Consider the following 13074-nt stretch of genomic DNA (forward strand, 5'->3'; position numbering starts at 1 on the left):
CTTCCTAGGTCTTATGTCTGCTGGAAGGGAGAAGGACAGGGTTTGGTGAGGCCCTTCTACTTTCTGCTTTCTCAAATGCCAACATGCCATATTTGGGGGTAGCACATCCTAAACCCTCTTTGTAGATACAATCATCCTCTCCTTACAGGTGAGGTAACAGGCTGAGAAAGACAAGAGGTGTGTCAGGCTCACACAGAGCCCAGGGTGCTGGAGTGGGGATTCCAACACAGTCTGAGGACAGAAAGCCTATATACTCAGTTCCTCATTTCCCTGGAATTTGCTTTTTGCCTGTGGAGGAAGTAGAAAGAGGCAAGGTCCTGAGCTTCTCATCAGAGATCAGGCAGAGCCAAGGGGCCCTGCCTTCAGGCTGGTCTCTGAAACATTGTCCGGTATCACTGGACTCAGCTGGAAGGAAACATACAGACTCCTGCTCACAGGGGTGGCCGCACAGGAGGCCCTGGCCAGCCAGCTGCCTAGTAAATGAGATTTCCAGCTGGTAGATGCTGGGGGCCATCACTGCTCTTAGAGTCCAGGACCTGGCCAGTGCTCTCTTCCTCATCCACAGGCTAAGGCTGTGGATCCTGTCCTCGGTAGCAGCCATATTGCTAGAGGGTAGAGGAATCCCAGGAAGACTTTGAGTTTTGGCAGAGAAGGTGAGGTGGAAGCTTCAGGGTGGTCACCTGACCTCCACTGTGCCCCAGGGGCCACATGTGCTGAGCTGGCCTGTCCCTCCCCCATCCATTCCTGAATTTCCTTCGAAGCAGGGGCTTCAGGTCAATGTCTTTGGCCCTCCCAGCATTGGCCTGGCCTCGGGGCTGCCTACGAGGTGGGGCAAGGCAGAGAAGAGGACTGTGCTTCCTTCTCTCAGCAAACCTGTTCAAGGGACATCAAGGGATGTTAAGCTTGAGCCCCTGGACAAGGGTCCACCAGCAGAATGGGGTTCCTCTGAGCTTGGGTATCCTCATTAGAAGCACAGACAATAAAGTCTGAGAGGCACAGACCCCTGGATTGGTTCATGGGCTGAAGCCTATGGCATAGAATCCAGATGGTGGCAGATGACAGGTCTCTGCTGGTGAGAGAAGCTGAGGCTCAGAAATGGTCCTCTCAGTCTCTGGGACATTGGCTTTGAACAGCCTTATCTCCTCTTGTCCTTCAGGTGCCCTCTGTAGAATCTCCCCACACTTCCCTTCCTGGGCCAACCCTCAGGCTCCTCCCAGCCAGGTGTTGGTTTTTCTTATTTCCTCCAAGTGTTTATGTCCAAAAACAGAGCTCTTCCCCAGACACATGCGCTTCCATCTCCTCCCTCAAATTCCTCAAGCCGTTGGCACAGACAGTGCCCACCAGAGCTACACAAATGGCCAAGAGGCCCGTGAAAAGACGCTCACCATCAGTAGCCAAACCACACAGAAGACACCATGCCACTCCTACTAGATGGCTATCAGTGGAAGGACAGACAGTGACAAGTGTTAACAGAGGTATAGAAAAATTGGCACCATCATAGATTGCTGGCAGGAATGTAAAATGGGGCAGCCGCTGTGGAAAACAGTTCTGTGGGTCCTCAAACAGTTCAATATAGAACTACCGTACAACCCAGTGATTGCACTCCTAGTTATGGACCCAAGAGGACTGAACATGTATGTCACCGGAAACGTTGGTACATGAATCCTTATAATCTCTGAAACAACCCAGGTGTTCATCAACCGATTAATGAATAAATGATTTATGCCCGCAACGGAGTACTATTCAGTCATAAAAAGGAATGAAGCACTGATACAAGTTATAACAGAGACCAACCTTGAAGACACTATGTTAAGAAGCCAGTCACAAAAGGCCACATGTTGTACAATTTCATTGTATTAAACATCAGAGCAGGCAAACCCATAGGGACAGAAAGTGGATTAGTGGTTGCTGGGTCTGTAGGTTGGGAGAAATGGGGAGCAGCTGCTAATGATATGGGGCTTCCTACTGGGGTAATAAAATGTTCTGCAATTAGATAGCATTGATGGTTGTGCAGCTTTGTGAATATAGTAAAAACCAGTGGATCGTTAACTTCTGAAGAGTGGATTTTATGACATGGGAATTAAATCTCAATGTTTAAAAAGAGTCCTCGGGCTCCCAGGTACCTTGTGTGAGGGGCACAAAACCTGGTTCTGGGCCTCGGTAGCCCTCCCCAAGTTGGTCTTCCAAGGCTGGAGACCGGGTGGGAGGCAGTCCCTGGGGCCAGAGTGTCCTCAGGTCAGCTTCCAGGTTTCAGAAGTCTGTTGAATGAGGGGAAGCTGCTGCCTGCTGTGGGAGGGGCGGGAAACAATGGCGGGCCCTCCTGCAGGAAGTGGAGACTCCGAGGGGAGGATGGGAGGCCTGGGCTGCCAGGAGAGGCAGGTGGTCTCCATCTAAACGGCCAGGCTGTCTCCCAAGACTGGACTTCTGGGCTCCCCATGAAGAGTCGAGTCAGGAGAGCCTAGGGGTGCCTCTGAGGGCCATCTGGCTGCTCTCACTGTGAGAGTGGGATGCTGACATGGTTGCCATAGTTACCATGGGAGGAAAGTCAACAAGAGCAATGGAGCCCAAGGGGCCAAGACAGCTCTGCCTTCTGAGTCATCGTCCCACTTGGTCTCTGTTTGTCCAGAAGGGGGTTAAATGGGATGAGCTCTGACGGTCCTTTCAGCACTGACCAGGTTTAATGGCATGATCCAGGGAGTGGACTGGTTAGCTCTGACCACATGCAGGGTGGGACCATGGAGGGGGGTTGGTATCTGTTCCAAAATACACCCAAGCCTTTATTCCCTGACTCTGAGCCAAGCCTTGACCCTACACTTGACCCCAGACCCCTGGTTCTGGACTGAGCCAGACCCACCCAAGCCCAGATTCAGCCTGCAAGAAGACAGAGTGCCTTAGCTGGAAGCCCAAGGTGGCTGAGACCCTGTGGCTCATCCTGCGATGCGACAGGGCCACTGCTCAAGGGTGTGCTGTGTGCAGAGCTCTGCAGCCTCTCCTCAGAAGGGAGGTTTATGCTGGGAACAGTGAGGGTGTAGAGGAGATGGTCCTCAGTGAGATCTGGCTCACAACACATGGCACACGCCCCCTCTTAGGAAGGTCCCTTCCAGCACTAGGAGCCAGGGAGGCTGAGAGTGCTCTGGTTCTCAGATTCCCACCAACCTCCAAAGTCCCTTCCCCCTGAAACTGAGGTCAGGGCCATTCTCTGGAATTTCATCTCACCCCCTGGCTGTTGTCCCACAGGGCCAGCAGGCGAGGGGCCCCAGATGCCAGACAAGGACAGCAAGGCCACCATGGACACAGAAGACACATATGGAGGCAAAGCCAGCTCAGAGCCTCAGAACTTGAGACCTCGTGTGTTTCACAGCATCAAGGTACCTCTCTGGCCAGGCGGGGCCGGGCCTCCAGCCCTGCAGGTTGGGCTGTGTAATGAGGCCAGTTTCTGCCTTCCTCTGTTTCCTCACCTGGAGGGCCCTTGGTTGTGAGGATCTAGGGGACAATTTCTGAAAACACTTTTTAGCTTGGATTTGGGTTCATAGACAGTGTCCAGAACATGTCCTTTCCTACCAGCGATGAAAGAGGGGTTGTCCTGTGGACAGTGGAGGACCAGGACACTCGCCTCCTGTTTCTCTAGAGAAACGAAGTACCCAAGGAGGCCTGGCTCCACAAGGGTGGCACTAACCATCCAGCATCACTGTCACTGACACCTACTGGGTGTCAGACCCTGTGCCAGGTGGTATTCGTGCATGATTTTTCGTTTTTGGAATCCCGGGGTGCTCTACCATTGAGCTATTTCCTCTGGCCCTTTTATTTTTTATTTTGAGACTCACTAAGTTGCTCAGGCTGACCTTGAACTTGCTATCTTCCTGCCTCAGCCTTCCTGAGTAGCCAGGATTATAGGTGTGCACCACCACATGCGGCTTGAAGTGAATAGATTAAGCTCTGACATGAATACTCTGTTTTTTAATTCTTTGAAGCAAGTTTTCTTGGGAATTCTGCCAGTTTTTTAGCAGGAGGAGCACAGACAGACCGGGATGTTTAGGGTGGGGTAGGATTGGGTGGCTTGGGGATTCAGTGTGTGTGGGTGGTCGCCAGTGCAGTAGCTCTAGGGAGAACTGAGTAACAGTGGGGTGGGAAAGGAGATGGGCCAATTTGGGAGAGTTTACAGGAAAGGGGCAGGGTGGTAAAACAGGGAGGAAGGTCCAGGTCGGTGTGAGCGGATCTCTAAGGGTCAAGAGGGCCCCCACCATTCCCGGCCCTGTGGAGACTCCACTCTGAGTCACATGGATCTCTGGTAGCCCTTAGACCCCAGGACAGTTTGTGTAGTTTTGAGGCCTATGTGAGATGCCTTGGGCTATTCTAATAACTAACTAAGTACCCCCCACTCCCACCCCACCCCCACCTGCACATTCCCTCCCCACCCTGACACATCCACTTCCGTCTCTGTCTCCTTTCTCTTCTCTCTCCCTCCCTTTCTGTCCACCTGTGTGTGGCCTCCTCTGACTCTGGTTCCCCCATCCCTACCCCTTCATTCATCCTCTCCCGTCCTCATCCTCCTCTGTTCCATCCCTCTGTCTCCCCGCCACCTCCCGTCTCCGATTGTATCCTCCGCTGTCTCCCGGTCCCTCCACCCGTGGCCATCTCTGTGTTCCTCCTGCAGTTCTTCGTCCTGTGCCACAGCCTGCTGCAGCTGGCACAGCTCATGATCTCCGGCTACCTCAAGAGCTCCATCTCCACGGTGGAGAAGCGCTTTGGCCTCTCCAGCCAGACCTCGGGGCTGCTGGCCGCCTTCAACGAGGTATTGGCCCTGGCCCAGCCACAGGGGTGGACCCCAAAGGAGGCTCACACCCCTAGATTCCACCAACCTCCTCTATTACGACTCTTTCCTTCCCAGGCCTAGGGCAGCCCCCCAACACTGCCCTCCCTGAAACCCTCCTTAGCTTTCCCCTCCCACCTTGTCCTGGCCCAGAAACTGGCCAGCCATAGTGCAGACAGAGCAGGCCCCTCCTGCCCCCAACCGTCATCCTGTTTGCAGCTGTTCTCTAAGACCCTGCAGCCTTGCCCTTAGGAGCACTTGGCTGGAGGGCACCAGATGTTTTAGAGCGAGGCAGGGTCCCCAACCCATCCACTCATCTTTGGCCTCCTTTACTTTCTCAGACACCTAGCTATTGGCTGTCCCAAGAAGGAATTCGAGAAAGTCACTTCTATTGTCTCCAGAGAGGCTTTCGTTACAGCCAGGGAACTCTCTGACCTTGGAGTGTGGCAGGGTGATGCCTTGGAGGAGTGTCTGTCCTCAGAGTTGTCCTGGGAGCAGCAGACAGGCCTCTGCCTGCAGCCCACAGCCAGACAGGAGGAGTGGATAGCTGCTCTGGTGGATTAGGAGATCAGATTCCAGCTGTGCCCAGCCCTCCACCCCAACAGATGTTTCACCCTCAGAGAAGGAATCAGTCTCTTTCCGCCCCTCCCCTGCAGATTTCTGTGAAATTCCCTCCCTTAGGTACTGTGTCATATTCCTCCAGACCTAAAGCCTTCCAGCTGCAGTGTCCCAGAATGTGCCTCAGCACCCCACCCCCAAATCTCAGAAGGGAAAGGCAGTTCATCCATAAAATGGACAATGACCGTCCTTCCCAGGGCCAGTTCCACCAACAACCTGTGCTGATATGGCCCCACTCCCCTGCCCCCCGGACCCTGGAGCTTGCCCACAGTCACTGGCCAGGAAGTGGGGGGGCAAAGGTACACCTTCCCTTGCAATCTCACAGATCCTTTCTAAAATATATTTATTTGTTTGTTTGTTCATTTATGCAGTACTAAGGATTGAACCCAGATTGTTTTACCACTGAAATACATCTCCAGCCCTTGTAATTTTTATTTTAGGGCAGGGTCTTGTTAAGTTGCCCATGCAAGTTCATAATTCATAATTCATTCAAATTCATAATCCTCCTGCCTCAGCCTCCTGAGTCACTGGGATTACAGGCGTGCCCACACACCTGGCCACAAGTCCCCTCTAGCATAGCACCCTACGATTGTGATTTAAAGGTTGGAAATTCTAAGCCTTAATTCTCTGGCTTTAGACTTTCTCTGTTGAGTCTCTCATTCATGAAGTCCTGAAGCTCAAAATCAAAAATTTTTCTCCACTGCCCATTCTCCTCCGTGTTCCTAAATGAAATTGATCTTCTAGCTTTGTGCTCATTTCTCTTCCTTAAAGGGGCAGCGAGATCCTTCCTAGGAGGACCCAGAATCTATGTTTATAAGAGAGATCAAAATAATGCTTTTTCATCCAGCCAGTCCATTACACAGATAGGAATATGGAGGTGCAGGCCCTTGCCTCTGGGTCTGGTGCTCCACTCTGATGGGTCACCTCATCCCTTTGCAGGTGGGGAACACAGCCTTGATTGTGTTTGTGAGCTACTTCGGCAGCCGAGTGCACCGGCCCCGTATGATTGGCTGTGGGGCTGTCCTGGTGGCCCTGGCAGGCCTGCTGATGACTCTCCCGCACTTCATCTCGGAGCCGTACCGCTATGACCACAGCAGCCCTGGTAAGAGCCGGAGGGGCAGGGCAGGAGACCAACATGAGGCATGACAGTCCTGTGCACCAGGGCCCACCTGCAGGCTCACATTAGGCAAGATGGGTCCCCACTTCCCAGTCCTCTCCATCCACCCCCACTGTCTCCCCAGGCCTGGGTGGGTGTCTCTGGCAGGCCTGGGGAGGGAAGCAGGGGGTAGCCCCAGGGTAAAGGGGTGAACCCTTGCAGGCCTTTCTTGGTCAGGGAGGGCTCATACCCCTGTAGCTTATTTGAGGTAGGGGCCAATTTACCATGCAGCCTACTTTAGGGCCTGGCATATTGTTGGTGCTCAGAAATACTTGTAGAAATTAACAGTATCCCACAGCAGCTCCTCTCCACTGGACACCAGTCTAAGCACTTTCTGTGTATTCGTGCATTTGATCCCCACAAGACAGTGGTGAAAGAAAGAAGGAATGAGTGAGAGAACAAATAAGAAAATGAAAGAGTTTAAGTCAGGAATAGCGGCACCTTGTTCAACCCAGTGGGATTTTGTTGTGGGCTTCCTTAACAGACAGACACCTGTCTCTTAGAGAACCACCAAAGCAGCTGAGCATTCGCTCCATCCCTTCCCACTCTCCGGCTCACCGCCTGCTCATCCACCTATCCACCCTCCTGCTCATCTACTTGCGCATCCATCCTCCCACCTACCCACAAGCCCAGCCACCCAGCCAACCAGAAGTGCCCGTAATAGAACTTCCGTGCTGCCTACTCTGGGGGACTCAGTCCTTGCCCCCAGCGAGCTCCCAGTCTGGGAAAGAGACAGACAAATATAAAGCCCAGTGTGTCAGTTGTGTGGGGAGAGAGACGCAGGGATGCAGGGAGGCCAGGGAGGGAGCCATGCCCTTGCCAAGCATCAGGAAGTTCCCCAGGGCAGGAGAGCTGTCGGAGAACACCCGTCCTCCCTTGCCTCCCTAGCAGCCCCCACCTCTGGAGCTGCTAAGCCCAGGGATGAGAAGATGAAGCAGACATGCCCCAGTTCAGTGCGGGTTGGGGTCAGCGTGGACGATTCTGCTACAAGGTCCAGAGCCCAGCACCTTAGGAGACGTTGGGAGGGAGCCATTAGAAGTCTAGGTTGAGGAAAGACATTCCCAGCTGGAGGGAGCTGCCAGGAGGTGGGCCGTGGCTGCCCTGGAGAAAAGGTGGGCATTGCAGGAGGAGGGCGGGACGTGGGCAGGGCCAGAGAAGTGGGGAATTAGAGTGCACCTGAAGCATGTGGGTGGTTATCCAGGCCTGATGGACAGTTACCTATAGGACTTCTTGGAAGGCTGAAAAATAATACTTCCGTGCATTTCTTTGCTGAGAATTTCCACTTTAACACAGCTTTTCTGTGCAGGGTCACGCAGTTGGCTGAACAAGTGGGCGAGACTCATGATCTCTGAGCCCCCTTCCTGTTGGAACACTCCTGGCTACTTCATTCATCTTTCCACCTTCCTCTAGTATTTATGTTGCTCAGTATTATGTGGCGGGCCATCTGTGAGCCACTGGAGACTCAGGGGTGGGAAAGGCAAATACAATCTTTAGAATAATCACCATTATCTAATGTCCAGTAGACGCCGGGGAGGGGGGCACCACTCTCCCCGAGAGGCAGGTGTCATCATTATTTCTTCACCAGTGAGGACACTGAGGTTCAGAGAAGAGAAGCTCCCTGGCCCACAGCTAGTCAACTGTGCCCAGAGCCCTGCTCTGAACTCCCGAATTATTCTGCTTTTGAGTCCTTCATCTCTAGAGAATCAGTTCTAGGAGATCCATTTCAGAGGTGAGGAGCAGAGGGATCTCATCTACGTCACACAGCAAGGCTGGGGCAGCCTCTGATAGAGGCCTGGATCCATGGCTCTTTCCAGTTTGAGGGAGTGGCAGAGGGCCATATTTATACCAAAAAACCTGAGATAATAATAGTGTGAAGATCTCCTCAAGTTTGCTCACCAAATATTGGTGAGCTACAGGGAACAGGCATCTGGTACTAAATTAAGAACTTGTCCTTTCCTGCGCTCTGCATCTGTGTCCTGAGCTGACAGTGCTCCCTCCCCAGAATGAGTGACAAGGGCACTGCCTTCCCTGCCTGGCCCTGTCAGAAGCCCTGGTCTGGCCCCTCACACTTCATGATCCACTGTTCCAAACTTCTCATTCTACTGACACGGAGTCCTCACACGGCTCAGGGTTTTGCCTGTACCGTGACCTGTCCCTGGAACACTGCCCTTCCCTCTCTTTTTGGAAAATCCTGTTTGTTTGTTCTTCTGGACTTAAAAACTCTACCTCTTTTGACCTCTTCACCCCACCATTGCATGGCTCTTCCGGATGCCTCTGCTTACAAAGTTGACACAGGGCAGTTTGAGGTCAGGGGCTCTGAAGTCAGAGCACCCGGGGTCCTGTCCTTCCTCTGACCCTTGCTGATTGCTGTCTGAGCTTCAGTTTCCTCGTGTGTGAAATGGGGTACTGAGCGCACCTGTACCCTAGGTTTGCCAGGGGATCAAATGATTGGTATAAAGTGCCTACAACAGTGATTTGCGAAAGTCTGGTAAGTGCTCTTGTCTTAGCTGTGATCCCATTTTTATTCTTTCTCAGAGGATATGTCACAGGACTCTGAGGCTTCCCTATGCCTGCCCATGACCTCAGCCCCGGCCCCCACTCCCTCCAATGACAGCTGTTCCAGCTACACGGAGGCCCAGCACCTCAGCGTGGTGGGGATCATGTTCATAGCTCAGACCCTGCTTGGCGTGGGTGGAGTGCCCATTCAGCCCTTCGGCATCTCCTACATCGATGACTTTGCCCACCACAGCAACTCACCCCTCTACCTTGGTGAGGACCCACCAACTCCTTGGGCTCTGAGGGTCAGGCCAATATCAGGTAGGAGAAAGAGAGGCCTGGGGTGGGGGCTGGGTGTTGAGTCCCTGACCTCCACCCCATCAGGCCAGTAAAGGTCCAGAGAAGCCCTGGAGAGTCCCCAGCTCTGAGAGTGGGAGTGGGCACTTCTTGCCCACTGAGGACTAGACAGGCCCCGACCTGCTGAGGAAAGCCAGGGCCAGAAGGTCCTAACCTAGGCTTTGTGTTGCAGGGATCCTCTTCGCAGTGACCATGATGGGGCCAGGCATGGCCTATGGGCTGGGCAGCCTCATGCTTCGCCTTTATGTGGACATTGACCGGATGCCAGAAGGTGAGTCTCAGGCATGAACATTTGTCCCCAAATGTTAGCTAGCTCACTGACTGCTGGTTGTATAGTTGACAGTACTCCCTCCTCAGAATGAGTGACAAGGGCACTGCCTTATGGGGGACCTAAGTTCAAACCCAGCTGCACCACTGACCTGTTACCCCCTCTGAGTTTCTGCCTCCTCATCCTTGAGGTCGTCTCTGTCCTATCTCCCAAGGCTGCAACCAGAATCCAGTGAGGTAGTGAAGAGAAACTGTAAAGTGCCATCTAATGAGAGCTGTGCTCGCTGTCACAAGCCTTCACCTTGTCACCTGCCCATCCACCTCCAGGCCACCACCCTGGCCCGCTATTGCTGTGGACAAGGAGGAGAACTGGCTCTCTTGGCCTGTGGGGAGCTCCCATATTTAATGGGGTACAAGTTTCAGGCAGAATAGAGAGGACAACGAAAGAATGAGCAGGGCTCAGTGACTCATGTGTCACTTTGAGGGGGACAATGCCGGGGGGGCCTTAGGGAACCTTCTAGCTCTGATCACCTCAGACTCTGAGAAATTGCTGGGGGCACCATTTGGGAAACAGTAGTCTCTGATCCAGCTAGAGGTCAGAGTGCACCAAGGATTGGGGCTCTAGCTTGGTCTGAGGTGGCAAGAGGGACGGGTGTTGGGGTTGCCACAGCTCTGGAGCTCTGGGGCAGGGAGGGGATAGAAGGGTATTCCTGTTAGAGCATGTCACTGTGGCTTCTCATGTCCCTGCTTATCACACCAGCAGCTATGAGCTTCAGGTTGGCCTTCTGCCTACTGCTGCTCAGAAGTTCTCTACCTCCCCTGGAGATTTTCCAGCAGGTCCTAGAAGCCCTGGGTGACATGCACATGGCTGGCTGGATTTTCTCTAGCTCTTATCCATGGGTGCCTCAGCAAGGACGGGTCTGGGGATCTCTACAGCAGTCACTAGGATCAGTCATGCCCTGCCTCCCTTTCTTCTAGCCCCAAAGCCAGACCTGGGCTCTGGTTGCAACCCCTCTCCTCCCTGGGAGTCAGGGGTTACCTAGGTTTGCCAGATACACCTCTGCTCTGGAGGAAGAGGATGTGTTTTCTGACAGTGTGTGCATTCATCCTGGAAGACGAGGCAGCTCCACTGGCAGATGACACATTTCTGTGGACTGACATGCCACTTCCCAAGTCCCTCTTTCTTTATGGGGGATTTCATAAGGTGGGAGGATTTTGCCTGCTTCAGGCACAGACTGATGCTGTGAGCGGGGGAGTCGAGGAGCTGTGCGTGTGAACTCGCCACAGCCTGGCACCAAGGCAAGGCAGATAACAAGCAACGAACAAACCAAGTCCTGTGAATGCAAAAGCCACAGCTCTCCCAGACTGCTGGGTGCCAACTGGGTGCCCTGGCCCCTGCCCAGGAGCCGCTGAAGGCGAAGCACCTGGGGAAACAGCTGCACAACTGGTGGTTGCTGTTATCATGCATTTGCAGTTTTATAAATATCTGCAGATGCTGTGGATATTGAAGGGGGAGGTCCCCAACTCAGCCTGGGTTTAAAAAGTCCCAGGGCAGATTTGTGCACTGCAGCCAGCAGGTACATCAGGGATAATCCAATCCTAATTAAGCCTGGTGGGGAATCAAAACCATCCAGGGAACTTGTTAAAGGTGCACATTCCTCGGTCACCTTCCACCCCCCACCCCACTTCTTGGTCATTCCAAGTAGGACTTCTGGGAAGCCAAGTAGTTTTGACCAGCAGCCCCGGAATTTCATGTAGGCCTGAGTCCCAACCATTATTTAATATATTAATAATCAAAAAAGTAATGGTAATAGGAAGAGAAGGAAAAAGAAGAGGAGGAGCAAATATTTATATAATATATCTACTTTTCTAAGTACATGTATTTTTTGGTAGATTTTTTAAAAAATTTAATTAAATTTTTCTTTTAGTTTTACATGTATTAGTTTCCATAATCCTCCAACAACCCTATGATAGGAAACAAAAAAGCTATTATCCTCAGCACTCCCCCTAAAACTACTAATATCTGTATGTCACCACAGGAAGAAACTGAGGCTCAAAGAAGTGAAATAACTTGCCCAAGGTCATAAGTAGTAATGGAATCCAGACCCAGTAATCCATTTCCAAAGTCCATGATCTTGACCACTGCACAGAAGAAGTGAAGAAGCTAAGGCCCATAAAGGGTCAAGGACTTGCCCAAGGTCACACAGGACATAATGGCAGAATCAAGACCAGGAGGCAGGTCTCCTGACTCTGAGCTGGCACTGACTTATTTCTCAAAAGCCAGACCCAGGGTGGTGACCTAGATGTGTCAGACCACCTGACCCCAATGTCTCCATGGTCTTCTCTTACAGGTGGTATCAACCTGACCTCAAAAGACCCCCGATGGGTGGGTGCCTGGTGGCTGGGCTTCCTCATCTCTGCTGGCATGGTGGCACTGGCTGCCAGCCCCTACTTCTTCTTCCCCAGGGAGATGCCTAAGGAGACGCATGAGCTTAGGTGCCGGCGAAAGTTCTTGGCAGATGCATCGTCACCTGTCAGCAAGGTAAGCCCCTGTGTCCCTGTCCTAGCCTAGGCTCCACCCTCCACTTATGTGTCTTCCTCTATAGCAGTGAACGTCCTCCCTCCGGGGCCCTGTGTGTCAAGCTTACCAAGATCCTTTCTGTCGGGGCACCTCCCCAGCCCCACAGCCAGTGCCATCAGCTCCTTCCATGGCTGAGGAGCTCTAGGCCCAGAACTGGAAGTGATTTACCCAGGATCCAAGTTGGCAAGGGAGTGCCCAGGCCTGCCTGAGTCCACGTCTTTCTGAGCTGTTCACTTAGTTTTGTAAATTCTGAATGTTCTGTAGGAAGGCTAAGGACTGCCGGGCACAGAGGATGGGTCTGGGAGGATTTCCTGGAAGAGGAAGGACCTGAGCTGGATGTGAAGGATGGGTGGAAGCCCAGAAATGAGAGGGGCAGCCATTTAGGTGGAGGACAGAGAGGTTGGCTATAGAAGTGAACCTGACCTCTTTGGGGATAGTGAAGGGGACAAATGTGCACTGAGTGCCTCTTCTGGGCCAGGATCCAGACTGGACATTGGAGGTCAGTACACGGTCTCTACCCTTAAAGCGGGCATAATATGGCAAGGAGAAGACTCCTGGGTGAGGACCAGCAGTGGGCAGGATGCACAGGGACAGCCACCAAATGTCCTGCTGAGCTCTCAGAGCGGGTGGGCTTCTCAGAGGCCTAACTAGGTGCAGGGATTTGCCTAAGGTCACAAAGCTGGCTGAGAGGCAGGACACTGCGAGCCTTGGAGGGGAGAGACCATCCTGAGCCAGGGGACTCCACGTTTTCTAGTAACTCACAAAAAACACAAGGTATAAAAGACAATA

The 13074-nt window shown here is 52.8% G+C and overlaps 1 protein-coding gene across 7 annotated transcripts in view; it reads left to right on the top strand.

Annotated features, from left to right (window-relative positions):
* The window catches only part of Slco2b1 (solute carrier organic anion transporter family member 2B1), a 55766-nt gene that overhangs the window by 9417 nt on the left and 33275 nt on the right, over positions 1-13074 (top strand). For all 7 annotated transcript variants that reach the window (XM_046441979.1, XM_046441980.2, XM_046441981.2 and 4 more), the window contains 6 exons: positions 3238-3368; positions 4655-4792; positions 6368-6530; positions 9120-9353; positions 9610-9708; positions 12056-12246. In XM_046441979.1, the coding sequence (XP_046297935.1) occupies positions 3238-3368; positions 4655-4792; positions 6368-6530; positions 9120-9353; positions 9610-9708; positions 12056-12246 (956 nt within the window). Of the gene's footprint in view, positions 1-3237; positions 3369-4654; positions 4793-6367; positions 6531-9119; positions 9354-9609; positions 9709-12055; positions 12247-13074 lie in introns of those variants that run through there.

The sequence above is a fragment of the Marmota monax genome, unplaced genomic scaffold, assembly GCF_021218885.2.
Source record: "Marmota monax isolate L192 unplaced genomic scaffold, Marmota_monax_Labrador192_F-V1.1 WCK01_AAM20220418_F8-fsc00068, whole genome shotgun sequence".
Taxonomy (NCBI): domain Eukaryota; kingdom Metazoa; phylum Chordata; class Mammalia; order Rodentia; family Sciuridae; genus Marmota; species Marmota monax.